Source organism: Pristis pectinata, chromosome 1 (genome assembly GCF_009764475.1).
Source record: "Pristis pectinata isolate sPriPec2 chromosome 1, sPriPec2.1.pri, whole genome shotgun sequence".
NCBI classification, from domain to species: Eukaryota; Metazoa; Chordata; class Chondrichthyes; order Rhinopristiformes; family Pristidae; genus Pristis; species Pristis pectinata.
The window spans coordinates 104,359,514-104,378,825 of NC_067405.1; the positions used below are offsets into that span (position 1 = coordinate 104,359,514).

Below are 19,312 nucleotides of genomic sequence, written 5' to 3' on the forward strand. Positions count from 1 at the left end.
CTGCTTTCCTTGAAGAGCAGACACAAAACACATTTTTGTGAAGTATTTATTTTTGTGGTGCATAAGTTTATCCTAAAGTGATCTCTGCTAGAATTTGGATGTATTGTTGGCATCCCAAGTAAATTCTAAATCCAATCTTATCATACTCCTGGCGTTCTTCCAGTCTTAGTGGGCTGAGGGAAGTCAACGAAAAAGAGCTACTTGTGCTCCAGCATTTCAAATTACTAGATATTCAATCAAATAGGAAGACTACTGAAAGTGCAAATACAGGAGAGGTATTCATTCAGTGTCCATACACTTTTTGAATTTGTCTGAATTTATGGCTTTTCCACACAAAAGATTATGCCTCTTGATTGACAGCTTTGCCCACAAAGTAATGGACCTGCATGGTATCTTAGATGGATTGTTGACAATTGAACTCCATTTAATCTTATTGAAAAGCAGCATCTTTCTTGCATCTCTATACTGACTGGGGGCATGTCCAATGGTTGCTTATTGCCCAGTCACACCTTAACCAAATAGTTGAAGTTTGTGTGCCCAGACTTAAGGAGTGGGAATGGTACCTAACAAAGAGCAGTCATCAAATGTGTTGTCACTCAACATGCATGTGTACTTTTATAGACTGATAGGTCTGGACTAGGATCTGGTCTGTGGTACTAAGGTCTATTGCAACCAACTGGCTAAGATCAGGCAATTCAAAGCAGGGGTTGAAACCACAAATTTCTTGGTCTTTACAAGTTCCCTATTGAGTATTTAGCAAGCTATCAGTCACAGTGAGGATCTATAAACACTTCCATAGAATTTATTATTTCACACTCCTATATTCTTTGCCCGTGCACTGAATAATTTACACAGATGCGCCAAAAGTAGATATCTAATAGCATGTTCAATCCACTGACCTCTAGCACCAAGAGGACGAAGGCAGCACGCACACGGGAACACCGCTACTTGGAAGATCACTGTAATTTAGAGGAATGAGAGGAGATCTAATTGAACCTGCAAACTCTGACAGGGTCAGGCACACTGGATGAGAGGAGGATATATCCCCTGCCTAGGTGTCTGGAATAAGGGATGAACTGAGGAGAAATATCTTCACTCTTGAATGCTGAACCTGTGGGATTTGCTATCACAGAGGATTGTAGAGGTGACATCACTCAATATATTTAAGGAGGATAAAGAAAAAAGGCATCAAGGAAAGTATGAGGAGAGAGCAGGAATGTGGCATTGAGACAGGTGATCTGTCTTTATCATGTTGAATGGTGGAAAAGGCTCAAAGAGCCCAATGGTCGACTTCTGTTCCTACTTATCTATGTTCCTAAATTGGAACAGTTTCTCCATGTCTACCCTATCAAACCCCTACATTACAGCAAATGGAACCTCAGTCTGATTGATCTTCCCTTCATATCGTCTACTGCATTCAGTGCTCCAAGTGTGGCCTCCTCTACATTCGTGAGACCAAATGCAGACTAGGTGACCATTTCGGAGAACACCTGCGCTCTGTCCGTAACCACGATCTGCATCTTCCTGTTGCCAGTGCCTTCAACTCCCCCTCCCACACTATCACTGATATGTCAGTCCTCGGCCTCCTCCACTGCCAGGAGAATTCCAAGCGCAAACTGAAAGAACAGGACCTCATTTTCCTTCTTGGAACCTTGAAGCCTAACTGCATGAATATTGAATTCTTCCACTTTAGGTAATCCCCACCCCCCTTCCCCACAACGCCCCCCCCCCCACCATGCTTCTTCTCTTCTTCCCTTTCCTAGCCTTTTTTTCTTTTCCTCTCTCTTCTCACCTTTTACCTCCTCCCCCGCATCTGCCCATCACTATCTCTTACCTGCATCTACCTATCACCACCCTGTGCCCACCCCTGCCTCCCCTCTTTTGTCCACCTATCACTGCTCTGCTTTTCCCTCCGATATATTGGGCTTCCCCTTTCCAATCTTTGACCCTGAAGAAGGGTCCTGACCCGAAACATCGACCACCTGCTTTTCACCACGGGTGCTGCCTGGCCTGCTGAGTTCCTCCAGCATCATTGTGTTTTTCATCTAGATTCCAGCATCTGCAGTCCTTTTGTTTCTCTGGTCTTCCCTATTGTTGGATTCTTTACCGTTCACAGCTCATTTAAAGAATGCAGTTTGTTTCCTAGTGTAAAACACAATGATGCTGGAGGAACTCAGCAGGCCAGGCAGCATCCGTGGAGAAAAGCAGGCGGTCAATGTTTCGGGTCAGGACCCTTCTTCAGGTCTGCTGGCCTGCTGAGTTTCTCCAGCATTATAGTGTTTTTCATCTAGATTCCAGCATCTACAGTCCTTTGTTTCTCTTGTTTCCTAGTGGGTTTTTTTAGCATTTATTGGGTAGTCTTAATTGCACAGTTCTTCCTTCCACATTACAGGTATATTAATAGAATGATCAATGCTTGGAAGAAGTTTCCAAGCTATGATTTACTGAAGAGGCCCTCATGTTGATATAAGATTGATAGCCGAATTTGAACGATGCTTTATCATAGAATGTCTAACCCAGAAAAAGACTACTGTGCCAGTATTTGACCTTTGATATAGTCACACTCCTCTGTTTCCCCATGCACTGAATAACTTCCCATCATTTTCCGTCAAATTTTCCAATTTGGGGAATATGGCCATCCATTGGATGAAGCAGCCTTGGCCAAAGCTGTTTCAAGTACTGTTCAGTTTGGTCTTTGTCAATGTTTCTTTAATAACAAGAGTAGCCCATCTTATTCTTTTAAAAAATGATCACACTATTGTCATCAAAATAATCAAATTAATGCCATTTATCTATGATATCTGAAAATATAAACTGTTAAACTTAAGCCTCTATTGATCTGTGTTGTGACTACTTTCTCTCTATAATCTACTGGGGTGAATTTTTTGCTGAAAAGCTGTAAGTTCTGCTAGTACCTGCTGGCATTACCCCCTTAATGAGATGCGTGTCCAGAACTTTTAATGGGGGAAACCCTGAACTTCCACTTAACTGATCTACAGTCCCAGGGCAATTACAGTCCACTCATGGAGACCAATAGCGTGTGCCAACTTCCACAGACCTCCCAACACTTAGTCTGTGAGTTAGCCCAGAGAACCTATGTGAGGTTAGCCTGTGTAAGACCTAGCACTGCAGCAGAAAAGACGAGACAGAAGGTTAACAAGGGTAATTGATTTAATTGAGTTGATTTGAATGTTCTTGTTGGTTCTTATTATTTAAATTACTAATATTTTTAAGTTGTAGTGGTTGTGAATGCCATGGGCAACCCTCAATCTCTCCTCCTGCTTTGACAGCCAGTGGGATTGGGGATATAATTGACGGTCAAGGTAGTTCAAGGGGTGGAGCACATTGATTACATGCAGAGGGGTCCTGGTTTTGACCGGGCTCTGCAGAGATCCATTTCAAGTCACAGCAGGTTCAAGAACATGCACAACATGGTGGGCTGAAGGGCCTGTATTGTGCCGTATTGTTCTATGGTTATGGTTCAAATGGTAAACTTGGGTGGAGAAATCAGAAGAGGATCCGTCCTGTTCTAAGCTTCAGTGTCAGCTAACTGCCTCTTGGCAAGGAATTTGTTGTAAACAAGTTTTCAAATTTAACTGCAGCAACTTGTGCCAGTAAATTTAAATTATAAAACAGCTTTGTAAAATACTGCATTATTGAAACTTAACAACTGAATGCACCAAGGATCACTGGTGTTGGCTGTGGCTCAGTTGGTAGTGTCCCTTCCTCTGAGCCAACGGGTTGTGAGGGCAAGTACCACTCTGGAAACTTACATGTGAAACTACGGGCTTATGCCTCAGTACAACAGTGAGGCTCTATGAGGTGCAAGTTCCAGCCCTCTTGTTCCTCATTTAAAATCTTCCTCCATGACCATCCCCTTCCTCCTGTGTTCACCTTCCTCCTGCAGCCTCTGCACTGAACACCAGCTCATCTGACATTTTAAACTCCACCTCAATTCCTAATGCTCTCTGCTTGGAACAAATTGCTCCCTCTATATTTCAGTCTTCCCTTCCATACAACTGCCCAGCTGATATTCACAGCTACTCATTGACCTTGCAACTTCATTTCAATCACACTGACATCGTTGATCACCTTATTGTGCCTAAATGTACATCCATCTGGCCAGCTTTTCCAAAGAGAACCATCAACAGTATTCCCTCACAGGTCAGGTCTAATCGGAGCTCCACTTCTGCGTGTTGCTGAGACCATGGACAAGCTGAGGCACCAGGTTACTTTGCATCTGACCCCTCAACTTTATATCAGGGTGGGGCACCCCCATTCATGTGATTGAAAAGGTATTTTCCTTTGCTTTGTTTTTAATTTCTACTTCTTTAGGTATTTTTAAGTAAATGTATTATTTTTCCAAATTTTTATGACTGAAATCTATTTGAAATGTTTTTGAATATGTCTGATAATCAAAATAAAACAATTGAATGGAATGAAGATCCTGCCAAAAAGCCATCAGGGTATTCCAGCGTGGGCCGTCAGCATCCCTCACCTGAGCCGAGTCACTTTGTGCTGACTGCTCAAATAGGACACCTGCAACTGCCAGTCCTCCACCTCAGTCAGTCCCACAGGACCACAGAAAATAAGTGTGGGGACAAGCGTGAACCATGTCATTAATTTATTTTCACTCGCAACCTCCCTTGCACTCCAAACCATACTTCTATTTCTACCCCTGGAAAAACTCTCCCAATTCACTTATTAATGTCTCAACCTTTTGGCCTCCATTTCTCAGCCACTGATTTGATCAGTTACACCCTCCCCTCCATTTTGATGCCTTTAATCTCCTTTAAAACAATAACTGTTGTTATAGTCAGTGCCCCTGTTATGGTTGTCATCTCTGCTCCCTTAAGTCCAAAGGACAGATATATTGATAACTGGTTTAGCCGTCACCAGCACTCTAGGGGCCGTGTTGTCTGCAATATTGAGATAGGGCAACCTAAGTGTCAACATTTGGAGGAGACCAAGCAAGCCCTCCCACAAAAGCACTGAAGGAATCTAACAACCCTCTGGCTTACCTGGCTGCCAGAGCTAAAAGAAACTACAAATGTTTCTGACATTCAGAAATGTTCAGAAACTAAAAACTGTTTAAAACTATTCAAACTATTTAAAAACTATTTAAAAATACCATTTAAAAAATGTAAAAATGCAAACACAATTTTAATACATTCTAAATAAACTAATATTTAACTTTGTCCTTCACAGTCAACCTTTTCCATTGCAATGAATTGGGAAGTTGTCCTTGCTCCAGTTCAATCCTTGTGAAGGTTGCTTGAGGAAATTCCCCACTGTAAGTGGTGAGGACTCACAGGAAATTCATGGTCCCTTACTAAACTCTGGGGGATGCAACTCGGAGCACAGTCAACAAATCTACTGCTAATAAGCAACTAAAAACCTTTGGACTTCCAGGCTCATGCAGAAATCCTGAAGTTACACAGTCTCACAGGGAAACGTTGACTGTTATGGCAGCAATTATTGGTATTGGTATTGGTTTATTATTGTCACTTGTACCGAGGTACAGTGAAAAGCTTGTCTTACAAACCGATCGTACAGGTCAATTCATTACACAGTGCAGTTATATTGAGTTAGTAAAGAGTGCATAGAGGTAGTACAAGTAAAAACAATAACAGTACAGAGTAAAGTGTCACAGCTACAGAGAAAGTGCAGTGCAATAAGGTGCAAGGTCACAACAAGGTAGATCGTGAGGTCATAGTCCATCTCGTTGTATAAGGGAACCGTTCAATAGTCTTATCACAGTGGGGTAGAAGCTGCCCTTAAGTCTGGTCGTACGTGCCTTCAGGCTCCTGTATCTTCTACCCGATGGAAGAGGAGAGAAGAGAGAATGTCCTGGGTGGGTGGGGTCTTTGATTATGCTGGCTGCTTCACCAAGACAGTGAGAGGTAAAGACAGAGTCCAAGGAGGGGAGGCTGGTGTCCGTGATGCGCTGGGCTGTGTCCACAACTCTCTGCAGCTTCTTGCGGTCCTGGGCAGAGCAGTTGCCGTACCAAGCCGTGATACATCCAGATAGGATGCTTTCTATGGTGCATCGGTAAAAGTTGCTGAGAGTCATTTCCTTGCAAAATCCAGGAATCTATTAATGGTGGTTTATCCCTCTCCTCAAGTTTGCCAATATCAATTTTCTCCTCAGGACAAAAAAATGCTGGTACAACTGACCTTGTCCCTATCACTCCACTTCCATTTGACTTTCTTGTCCAAGATCCTCATTTGAAGCTCTCCCAATCGAATTACTAAAACAGCTGTTATCAAAATCATTGCAATGTCCTGCATAATATGACAAAGGGGAATTGCTCCTATTCATTCCTTGACATGGTTGGCTACATCAGCTTCCACCGTCACCTTTAGATTGTCTTCCAGTTGCACTCACCTGGTTCCATTCTTATCCATCCAGTCACAACCAGAGAGTTTCCTACAGTGCTTTCTCTTTCCAACCGCACTGAAACTTCCAATGTCCTCTGAGGAACAATCCTTAATTCCCTTCCTATCTGTGTGCCTCATCTGAAAGTTCAGCATCAGTTTCCCTAGATAAACTGAAGGCACACCCACCTTCCCACCTGCCTCAATCTCACCACCATCTCTCAATGTCGCATAGCTTGTCTGATGTCCAGCACTGCACCAGAAACATAATTTGTTCTAATGAAGTATTGAGAAAAGAGAAGCCACTGAGCCACTAGCTTCTGAGCTAATCACAAATTCCATTCTGTAGCTTCTTTCCTCATCTGTGGAATGAAACTGAACCAGAAAACTTGGTGAATATACTTCTAGACCTCAGGTTACATATCCTCAGTATCAAAAAGAACATCTATTTACACCTCCATAACATTACACCAGTCTCAACTTAAGCTATTGAAACCATCATCCAATTACTGTCTGCATCTCAACTAGGAGCAATTCCCAGTCACCCCTCAGCTCTGCACCTCCTGGCTCCTGGGTAAGCAATGCCTTGATTTTAAAATTACCATTCTCGTTTTTAATCTCTCCATTTCCTCTAGCCGTACAACCCTGCAAGATATTTGTAGTCCTTCAGTTCTATCCTCCACAGATGTAATTGCTCCACCTTCAGTTGCCATGCCTTCAGCTGCCAAATCCCTAAGCTCTGCAATTCCCTTGCCTCTCGACCTCTCTTTCCTCCTTTAAGATGTTCATTATAAACTCCCCCATGAGCAGTTCTTTGGTTATCTGTCCCAATATCATCTTGTATGGATTGGTGCTCACTGAAGGAAATATTGGGGCAGATGACCAAAAAAATTGTTTACGCTTCGATAACGCTCCTGGCAAATACCTTTTGACATTTTGCTGCATTAAACATACTCTTTAAATACGCGTTGTTGATTAAATCATTCCACTTAAAGCTTTTTCAGCCAAAACTGGGGAAAAAACTTTTTTTTTGGAAATGACTGAGAGAACATTGATGACATTAACATAAAGGAGCAGTTAGTACTTTGATAATAAGGCACCATTTTTCTTTTTCCTCCAAATAATCATCTCCTGTGAATGTTCTGTTGTATAAATTCTTTAAAAAAAATAAACTTTAAATTTAGAAATATGTGGAATATTTAATAATGTCTCAAAGACTTTATTTAGATCAGGATGCTGTAGAATTCTGAATCCAATTGCAGCTGTCACTCCAGTAGTTTTGGCCCAGATACAATACACTGTTTATGAAGTGAACTGTCTGCAGTATAATTATGAACTCTTTTCATAAATGAAAAATGACAACCTGGTGAAGAAACAAATTATATGTGACACAGAAAATGTATTTTGAGATTTTAGCCTCTCTCTTTTGGAAAAACAATGTATTAGATCATGGATTTAAATCATTTTTGTTTAATCATTTCCTGGTTTGTTTCAGGCTGGCTGTCCTGGATTGGGAATGGGATCGTCATCTTCATCATGTACAAACAAAGGCTAGCCCTCGAGCCCCAAGATTATCTTACATTGAATCTTGCTGTATCGGACGCCAGTGTTTCAATTTTTGGCTACTCACGAGGAATCATTGAAATTTTTAATGTTTTCCAAGATGATGGGTTTCTCATCACAACTATATGGACTTGTGAAGTAAGTTAATTTAAATCCTTGCAGTTAAAAATAAAGCAATACTCTTATCTTGTTTTTTTTGTATTCTCTCATGTTATATTCAATGGTCATTATGTGCTTACAAAGCTACATTAAGTGTAAACAAAAAATGGCACAATAGATGGACAAACCCCTTAATCCATATTATACTGAGTTTTAATCATTCCACATAGCTTACACTTAAGTAATTTCGTGAACTGTTGCCATTATCGTGGTTTTTCACATGTTTATGTTAAGGAAGGTATCCTTTTTGTCTGCTGGGCAACTTTACAGATAAACAATCTCCTTGCGTGCTAAACACTCCTTTAATCAGTTCCAATCGTTGCTGTCCCATCTGACAGTATTGGTTATACAATTAAACACTAAAGAATTGTGCCAGCTTATGTACAGTTGAGTGCCTGTTGGGCACCATAAATACTCCTCAGCTAGATTAGGCTGTATGAGGGTAAACTGAATATGGATGTTTCCCTCCAGTCAATAAATATTGGTTACATTTTGCAGCCTGTTTGCAAAGGTATTAGGCAATATTGATTCTGGAGTATGATATACCACCTCTATAGTGTCACTACTTTAGTTCAACAGTACTGGACCTGGCCTGCCACCCACCCTGAGCCTGCCCACCCACACTTACTTTCTCTGGATGCAGATGACCGTGTGAGCTGACCATCCCCATCACCCAGTCTGCGTCCAGCGAGGTGGAGCATGCTCTACACAATAATTAAACTTCAGGCATCACTTCCCAAGTCCCTGCCCTGGGACATTGAGGCCTTTTGATATTTCTCCAGCTCAAAGGGGTTTCAGCTATTTTTAAACATCTTTCAGCGTCAGAAAGCTATTCAGATTTAAATAATTAAAAAATAAAATGATTGAAATTACAAAAAAATTAACATTAAAGTAGTAATAATTAAAAACATTAAAGTGAAACAAGTCAAGCATTTACTTGCACTTCCCACTTTTCATTTTTCACAGGTCAGTGGTGTTGCAGTCTATATGCCAGCCTTCCCTGGTGTGAAGCTGAGGGCTGGATGTGAAGTGCATCCTGGACCCTCTTCAGCCTAACAATGCTCTGCCACTGGATTCAATGGAGGGCCCATTGGCAGATTGGACAGTTGGTTACACTGACATCTGACTTGCAGCTCCTCTCAGACACCTGCTTTGCATGGTGCACCTGCAGAATTCTATGATAAGCTGGGCCAGGAACAGTCCCATAAGAAAAATTAAAACATAATTTAAAAGTTTTGGTTAATTTAAAACAATGATATTTTTATGCAGTTCTAACTAAAAATATAGGAATAGTTTAAAAGCATCTACCTTATCACAATATAGTTTGTTTACTGAAGGGCTTCCATTAAACATGGAGCAAAAATAAATTTTTGCAAGGTAATTCCTGGGAAATGCTTTCACAAGAATGTAGGCCTAAATTTTGGCCATGTTGTAGCTGCCATATTTGTAGAACCTGCCTTGAAGTATGGTTTTAAAACAAAAATTAGAAATTATAATTTTCCCTTGTCCAAAGGCTACAAAGATGACTTTTGGATATATATAGATAGACCATATAATCGCTAGCTTTAGTTTACAAGTTAGAGAGCATATTGAGTAGAACCGCTTAGATAATTGTAGGAGACAAGAGGTGATGAGAGAGAAATATTTGCAGAGACACAGATCTTAAAAATGGGGGGACGAAGGAATGAATTAAAAAAACAAAAATGAATCCTGACAAGGTAGTCGTAGGTTATCCAAATGTAAACTGTGGAATATGACAACATCCAAAAATCTCAATTCTGTTTTAAATTCAGTGATTATCTTCATTCTATAAGTGGCAGAAAACTAACACCTGAAAATTGCACATCTAGCCATTCAGTATCTCTAAAGGAAAAATACAGGTTGAGATCTTCCTGTGAAGGAATGACACCTCAACATAACTTTTTGTTCCAAAGATTATGGTTGAAGTGAAGTGTTGGAGCGACAGAAGATGAGAAGTGACCTGATAGAGGTGTATAAGATGATGAGAGGCATTGATCGTGTGGATAGTCAGAGGCTTTTTCCCAGGGCTGAAATGGTTGCCACAAGAGGACACAGGTTTAAGGTGCTGGGGAGTAGGTACAGAGGAGATGTCAGGGCTAAGTTTTTTACTCAGAGTGGTGAGTGCGTGGAATGGGCTGCCGGCAACGGTGGTGGAGGTGGATATGATAAGGTATTTTAAGAGACTTTTGGATAGGTACATGGAGCTTGGAAAAATAGAGGGCTATGAGTAAGCCTAGTAATTTCTAAGGTAGGGACATGTTCGGCACAACTTTGTGGGCCGAAGGGCCTGTATTGTGCTGTAGGTTTTCTATGTTTCTATCTGAAGCATGCCCTCCTTCCATTGGTTTGGTAGCTAGTGAGGAATAGTCTACTCAACTCTGGAACCTTTTGCTAATTTTTCAATGCCAATGTGGTGTAATGCATTCAAATGTGATCTTTATAGTGACAATATGGCAAAGACTGCATCATAGTGGGAATTATGAGGTGCAAATGACTGGACATATACAAGTACTTTGGATCACTCAGATGCAAGTATTTTTAGGCTGAAATGAACTACAACAATGTTCAACTTAAAAGTTAGATAAAGAATCCACTAACTGGGGGAATAGCAAGAGAGTTCCTGTTGTAAAATATTTAGGGATGACTTTTAACTTATTCCAATGCAGGGAGGAGGTGATCTCATTAAAGGTAATCCTTATACTTCTTACATTCGCCCTCTGCTCAGTAGCCTCAGCAGTGACAGGCTACCTTCTCTCACTTTCTAGCACCCCCAATCAGATCAATGTCCTCCAGTGCAAGACTTTCTGGGGTAACTGAGAACTCTACTCCAGTCACTGCCTCACCGTTGCTTCCACAATCTTCTACCCTGACATAGACATCATTGTATCTCTTCAATAGGCCACGCCAATAATATTTAATATCTCATGATATGGCTTGTGAAGCACCTTGGGATGTTTTACCATGTGTAAAGCAATATGTTGTTGTGGATACCAGTGAACAATCTGCCATTTAAAAAAGTGGGCAGAGGGCAGACCAAATGCAGGAGAATATAGTCGGCAGAATGTTGGACCATCCTTCAGTTCCTGCTGGTCTTTCCCTCAGACATTGTGCCATGATCCAGTGCTGTCCCGAACTACTACCTCAGTGCTCATTATTCCTGTTTATTCAAGCTACTAATTACTAAACTTTGCTCCACCACAGGGCTTGCCCTATTTCTAACTCCAGCTATTTGAGCACAAAGTCTAGGCTGACACACTGGTGTCACACTGGGAATATGCTGCACTAGTAGGAATATTATCTTTTTAAATGAGTAATTAAAGTGAGGCCTTGTCTTCTCAGAGAATTAAGTGATACAAGAACTGCACTCCTCCCAACTATTCATGGCCAGCACATGTAGGTGGCCTTTGGAACAGGCAAGTCCAGCACTCATTAATTAAAAAAAGGAGTGTGATCATGAAGCAGTCACAAGACCCTCAATTGCATAATATATGTCTGGCACCTGCTCGTTTTCTGCATCTCTTTGGATAATCTATGCATACTCAACCAAAGCTAGTGCAGTTAGTCAATCTGCAATTGAGGCCAATTTCAAGAATAAATAAATTGAAAAGTGCCCCCATTTGCTTCCAAGAGGTCCCTAATATCCACGTCATGCAAATTAAGAGGTTGAAGTCTGTCCTAATTTGCAGCTGGATTTGGCACCTCCATCAAGTAAGATCCTTGCAAAACTTTGATAAGCTAACATATAAGCATCTTTTAGATATTGTAATAAAAAGAGTTCTTAATTATTTTGTGCTGGTGGTGAATATGTCACTACTACAGTTTGTTTAGAAACACTGTAGGTCTATGTAACAACCCAATAAATAGCTTGTATACATTTGGTTTGGAAACTGCAGAACAATAGCAGTCCTGTTAGAGCTGGGAGTTTTACAGCTCTGGACTTAAATGAAAACTAGATGAAATAGAAGTACATTTTCTCTGGCGGCAAGCTTGTCTATAAATCGGCATGCTTCTGCTAGAATTGTTTGATTCGTCAGATATGGCCTGTGGTCATATTGAGAAAGTACTAATGCTGCTTTACGTGTCCATTTTAAACAGGTTATATAGCCATTGGTCTTGCATAATGGAAAATGACCTTGAATGAAATATTTATTTGTGAAATTGAATTAGAGCTTTGGCATTTGTCAAACTGCTATTTTAGGATGTAGTGGCTACAAAATTTCCTGGAAGTATTTAGATTCTGTAATGTGGACTGACGTTTCTTTATCTTTTAGGTGGATGGGTTTTTGACTCTGCTGTTCGGTCTGGGCAGCATTAACACTTTGACAGCCATTAGCATCATCAGATACATCAAAGGCTGTAAACCACACCAAGGTAAACCACCAGTAGGGCTACTAAACAGAATTACTTTTTCCCTTCAGTGAATGATTCCATTAGCACCTAGATTGAAACACAGCAAGTGAGATAATATAACAGCGAACTCCTATAATCTTTACTACGTAATAACAGTGAGTGAATTGTAGTTGGTAGCATATTGAAGTAAGTGAAGTCAATTAAGATTGAAACTATGCATTTCAAGGGATTCTTGTTGCAAGAACATGAACATTCAGTTGCAGTCTGGCTACCTTGCATTCAAAGCAGCAGTATTACTCAGAAATAGGATTCCTTGTCTCAGAACGTCAGCATCTTTGCCAAAAGGTTGCTTTGCATTCTTATATTCTTCTCCTGTCTCCCTGCAGCTCACAGAGTTGACAAATGCAATATTATGCTGGCATTGTCTTTTGTGTGGTTGATCGCTCTCTTCTGGTCCATAGCACCTTTTCTAGGATGGGGCAGTTACACAGGTGAGAGGTGTGGTAGAGTGTTATGCTGTAGTGAAGTGACATGATACCTGTCTTCAGAACAAATCTCTGGGACTACATCCCAGTTTGAATTCGGAGATACAGAAACTAGTTTTGTAGATATTTTTCTTTTATATTTATTATAAATTCATGATATATTGATGCAAAATTTTGTAATTATTTTCCTAATAACAGATCTTAGACCTGGCAGTAGCATATAGCAGTTAACTATATTGGTAGGGCACAGCCTTTGACCAAGATATCACTCCAGGTACTCTGTCACCTAAGACAGCTGCTGCAGATTCACATCCTTACATGTTAGTCTATAAATATTGATCCATTGTTTCCTTCAGCTGGAGACTCCTCCTCCACTAAATATCCAGGCAGGATTCCCATTTCAATACACCATATGTGTGTAGTGAGGGAAAGGGACAATATGAACATGTCCTTCCAACTGCCCAGAAAAGTGAATGGCGTTCTTGTCAAAGAGTGGATGTGTGGTTACCACTGAGAAAACTGTACTAGCCTGCACTTCACTTATGGCCCTTGAAATGTCCCCAGGACATGATGATTGTCTGCAGCTTCTATTACTTATCCAAGCAACTGTTTACCAACTAATTGAAGATGAGCCATTTGACCTTTTCCAAAATCATGTTGTTGCTTTCACATTGATCCACGTGAGAGTGTTTGTTTGCTCAATGTTAATAGATACAGGAGCTGTGGTGGTCCTACAGTCATGTGTTCCAATATGACCACTGACAGGCTAGCCCCTGTTTACTGTGTCATCACTGTTGCTTCTATTTTGCTTCTGCCACTTCTGACCACGAGGTTCTGTGAACTGGCGCCCAGCACCCACATTTGCTCCATGGTCAAGGCAGAGAATAATCAACTGTTGTTGATGCAATTAAAATTGTTTTCTAGTCTGTTGATGCTATGTGTACAGGTCAGATGTGGTAGGGCTGTGCACTTGCAGCCACCACCGTGCATTAGATAGTGAGCTGTATACTAAGTTGGGTCTTGATCACATGCAGGGAAGGGTCTTCCATAGTCAGGTGGGGATGTCTTTGCTTACCATATGTTAAAAGAAGCTGAGTTTACAAGTAAAGAATCATCTATATTTTCTAGTGATTTGGGGATTGAAGTTTTGTGTTCAATAGTCATTGAGTTCATTCTGATGTGTATCTGTGGATAGGACCAAGGGAAGGGCAGATGGAAGACAAATCTGGCCTCCAATTCCGTTGATGGAGTGAAATTCAGAAGAACAAAAAGTAATAGTTAATACTGTGTGCTGGTGACAGAAATGCAGTATTTTTACTCTTTTTCCCATTGTGTCACCAAAGGGCACAAATGTGATTTCTGCTTCCATAAGGCTATGGAGCATGTTTGTTGGAATATTGAAGTACACCATTTTAAATTGTTCACTAAGTGTTGTGTGGCCCCCAGATGAAGTCAATTTGACTTTGGTACACATTAGATACTAGACCTAATGCAGAAGCTAGGATTCTGGCCAATATACTTCTCAATGCTGAGCATAAGTTATGTGTTTTCACAATAATGAGTATTAGGAATATATTTTGGAATTCAGAAACATGCATTGTCTGTGCAAAATACTAGGCTGGAATTTCACTGTGGATAGTGAGGTAAAATGGAGAATATTGTCTGCTCCATACTCAGATCCAGTTTAAGTGGATATCAGGTGGACAAATTAAGTGATAGTTGACTAAAGCAATACAGGCTGTTTTGAGTTATCTCCCAAGACAAATTCCTAACCTTATGACTTTCAAGGTGTGTTGCAAGCACAGGCTAGTACAGTTTTATCAGTGGTAACCACTGACAAAGGGAGGCTGTGTCAGTGAATTAATTATAACTTATCTAAGTGATCACTTGGGATAAAGTGTGTTTGGTCCTTTTTAATCTTACAACAGTTAGAACAGTCTAAGATCAGTCAATAGTATCACCCCCACTCCTACTTGTCCTCCTCCTAACCCTTGCAAACGTTGAAGTCAATGAATTGTCTGAATATAGTTTCTGCCTGATTGAACTGCTTTAAACTAGTATAGCCCAGCATTAATTAAGAGATTTGCTCCAGGGAAACTCTGCAACTACTGTTTTTCTGAATGATTATTTTATTAACAGTGACCTTTACCCAAAGAATGTGGTACTTACAGCCACAGGGACTAAATGAAGAGAAAAGAGTGTACGCAGTCAAGGGGGAACTGACTGAGCATGCAAGAGATAGGAATAGAACAATGTATTGACAGGGTTAGATCAAGGAGATGGGCGGAGATCTGTGTGGCATATAGACACAGATATGAAACTTTTGGGTTCAATGGCCTTTGTCTGTGCTGTAAATATGATGTAAAACTTTCTAATGCCACAGCAAAAGCGTTAGACTTCTGATATTTGTAACAAATTGCACTGAACTTTGCTTCATCTCCATGCTTGACTCTCTTTGCAGCCATCACATTCATAAACATTTAATGCTAAAAGCATTTTTACTGCCAAAGGAACAAACTTGCCTCAAAGGAATCTGGAAAGAAATGTGTTGAATATCATTTATGGCCCAAATTCTAAATAGCAAGTTTGCAGAAGAGTAGACACTGCAAATTGATTCTGAGGAAGATTATTCAGTGCTTTCTGAATAAGTAAATTTCTGAAGAATAATTTTGATTTCTCTTTCTTGATTTGCTTTAGGATACTTAATTCTGTGAAAAGTTTTATTGTTGTTGAAATATGCCATGTTCAGCTATGCCTTTGGTGGTCTCTCCACAAAAAAACAACCTGGAAGGTATATTCTGCTTCCTCTGAGCTCAAGGCACTCAAAGAGGACTATCACCACAAATTAAGCTATATTTTAAAACTGACCTGTTCCCTGAGCTTTATCTGAATGATACTATAACCTGACATTGAGGTTCTTTTCATAGCAGTAATAGTTTTCTTCAAATAATTTTAATAACACCTCACTGAACAATAGCCAAAAAATAATAGCCTACAAAGGGCTGAGGATTAGAGAGAAGTAATTTCCCAGCTCACATGTCCTTGCAAGAATGTTCATTCATATAAATTTCAAAAAATTAACCTATTGTAAGTGAAAGGGATGTTTTGATACTAAATGTTGGATGTATTTAAGACTCAGCTATTGTATTTCTCGGTTAAACCAAAGAGGAGTCTTACTTTAATGTAGTTTCTTAATGTAATCAATAATTAAAGGACACTACATTTGTTCATGATAATAAATTTCAAAGTAGCATCAGTACCCATAAAGTTATTTAAGGTTTTTAACTACCTTAGTTTGTAACCATTTTACTTTGTTCCAATATTTTTTCAAACACTAATCTGAATTTAACTTGTAAATTTTAAATTCTCATATTTTTCCAGATTTGTTGAAGAGAGCTGAACCTACAGGCATCTGGTTTGGGAATTCAGGCATACACTATAATAGTGCTGTCCTTCAATTTGACTCCCTTTTACATACTCTTCCTAATAGGAGTACAAACAATAATAATAACTTCCACTTATATAGCACTTTTATCACCGCAAAAAAATGTTCCAAGACACTTCACAGGAACATTAATGAATAAGAGATTGACACTGAGCCAGAGATAAATGTACCTGTATCCATGCTGTACTTCTCTATGACTCAATAACTCTTAAGTAAAGGTAATTCTCTCATGGTATTTCAGATTTTATTCTTCTGCTCCAGTTTACATCTCCTCCAGGTATATCTTTGCCACCCACTTGTGTCACTCAGTCTCTTCTGCCTTCAATCCTATCAAGTTCCATCTGTTCTCTCCACCCTTCCTCCTGTTCTCTGCAACTTGTAAGACAGATTTTTTTCTGACTTCTCACACTGCTGTTAAAAAGTCATCAACGTGAAACACTGCCTCAGTTTTTCTACCCGCAAATGCTGCCTGACCAGCTGAGTATTTCCAGCATTTTCTGTTTTAATTTCACATTTCTAACATATGCAATTTTTTGCCTTTAGATTGCTGAAAGCTTGGTCAAAGAGGCAGGTTTTAAGGAACTTGGTAAAGACAGAAACAGAAGTATTAGGCAGAGAGCTTTAGGAAGGAAATTCCAGAACTTTGGGCTCAAGCAACCAAAGGGATGGAGTGATTAAACTCTGGGATAACCGTGAGGCCAGAATTAGATGGGTGCAGATAACTTGAATAGTTGTAGGGCTGGAGGAGATTATAGAGATAGAGGAGAGTGAAGCCATGGGGGGGTTTTGAAAACAAAGATAAGGATTTTAAAACTGAGGCATTGTTTAACCGTAAGCCTATGTAGTTTGGCAAGCATTCGGGTGATGGGTGACCAGAACATGAACCCTGTATATGGAGTTTTACCAATCTAGAATTACTTCATGTATCTTAATGCTGATTCCCTTGGCTCTTCCTTTCTTTTCATTTTGACTTCTGATCTCATCCTCCACTATAAACATGCATAGTCCAAAAGGCTTGTTGGCCAATGCAAACCATCGTGAGACTCAACATCAGCAACAATAGCATTCATGTAGGGCAACTGGTTGATACTGCTTGGTAAACATTTGAGTATTGCCTAGTTTTCTCTTCCTTGCACAGTTGGAGAAGTTGTGATCTAAAGAAAACAGAAATCCAATACAACCGCAGGCTCGCACGGGATGAAGCACTAATGATTAAATTAATGTTGTGTAACTCGTGCTCTAAATGTACTGCCATCAAAATTTAACTGTTACTGAAAAGGTTCTGAACTATTTTGGATTCTAGGTCACCATTTCACTTCTGGTTTCTCATTTTAGCTTATTATAAATTAGTAAATGTCTGCAATCTATCCATGACACAGGCCAAGCATTATCTTAATAATACATTGCATTCTGCAATTTAGTAGTGTCTTAGGTGAAAGTATTAGGAAAGCAAATGCATTTATATAATACCTTCCAGAAACTCAGTATGCTCCTCAGCACTTTTGATGTACTGTCATTCTTGCCCTGCATTGTTTTTTTTTGGAATCTGGGCATTATAAACACAGGCAGAATTTATTGTCCATCCTTAATTTTCTTTGAGATAGTGGTGGTAAGCTGCTGCCTTAAACTGCTGCAGTCCTTACAGTGAAGGTACTCCCACTATGTGGGGAGGGAGTTCTAGGATTTAGACCAAGCAGTGATGAAGGGATGGTGAGATATTTCATGTCACCATGGTATTTAGTGTGGAGGGGGAACCCACAGGTAGGGATGTTTCCATATGCCTGAAGCCCTTGTGCTTCTAGGTAGCAGAGATTGTAGGTTTGGGAGATGCTCCTAGGGTGACTTAGGAAAATAACCTCAGTGCACTTTGTAGATGGTATACATTGCAGCCCCTGTGTGCCAGTGATGGAGGAAATAAATGTTTAGGGTCCTGGATGGTGCCAAGATCTGAGTGTTGTTGGATTCTGCAGCCATTCAGGTAAATACCTTGTAGAGTTTAAAAAGGCCTTGGGTGTCACAGGAGGTAAGGCACTTGCCATTGAGTGCTCAACTTCTGATCTGCTCTTGTAGCCCGAGTGTCCAGTTGGCTGGTCCAGTGGAGTTCTGGTCAATGGTGACCTCCAAGATGTAGATGGTGGGGAACTCAGTAATGGTAATGTCAAGAGTAGACAGTTACTCTCTGCTGCAGATGTCATTGCCTGGCACTTCTCTAATGCAAGTGTTACCTGTCGCTTATTAGCCCATACTTGAACAATGTCTAGTTTTTGTCACATGTCAGCATGGACTGTTTCATTTGTTAAGGAGCTGCAGATAGAATTCAACATTGTGCAATCATCAGCAAACATCCCAACTTCTGACCTTATGGTAAAGCAGCTGAAGATGGCTGGGCCTTGGATACAGACCTGAGGAACTCCAGTAGTGATGACCTGGGGCTGGGATGACTGACTGCCAACAACCACCACCATGTTCATTTGTATCAAGTATGACTCCAATGGAGTGTTTTCTCCTTGATGCCTGTTGACTTCAGTTTTCCAGAGTTCCTCAGTCAAATTCTGCCTTAATGTAAATGTAAAGTAACTCTCAGCTTATCTCTTGAATTCAGCTCTTTGATCCATTTTTGAATATTTCTGACAAAATTCATGCCATCCATTGATGAGTAGGTTTCTGGTGAATAAGTGCTGCTTGATAGCAATGACCCCTTCCATTGCTTTGCTGCTGTTTGAGAACAGACAGGGCACTAATTAGCTGGACTGAATTGTCTTGCATTTGGTAAACAGGACACATCTGGACAATTTTCCACATTGTCAGGCAGGTGCCAGTGTTGTAACTGCCCTGGAACATCTTGGCAAAATGTATTGCTAATTCTGGAGCACAGGTCTTCAGTTACTGTAATTTACCATAATTTTGAGTT

The 19,312-nt window shown here is 40.3% G+C and overlaps 1 protein-coding gene across 1 annotated transcript in view; it reads left to right on the forward strand.

The window, feature by feature from the left end:
- The window catches only part of opn6b (opsin 6, group member b), a 40,210-nt gene that overhangs the window by 16,052 nt on the left and 4,846 nt on the right, over positions 1 to 19,312 (forward strand). Inside the window, exons 2-4 of the mRNA XM_052015335.1 lie at positions 7,874 to 8,079; positions 12,393 to 12,492; positions 12,858 to 12,962. Coding sequence (XP_051871295.1) covers positions 7,874 to 8,079; positions 12,393 to 12,492; positions 12,858 to 12,962 — 411 coding nt within the window. The remainder of the gene's footprint in view (positions 1 to 7,873; positions 8,080 to 12,392; positions 12,493 to 12,857; positions 12,963 to 19,312) is intronic.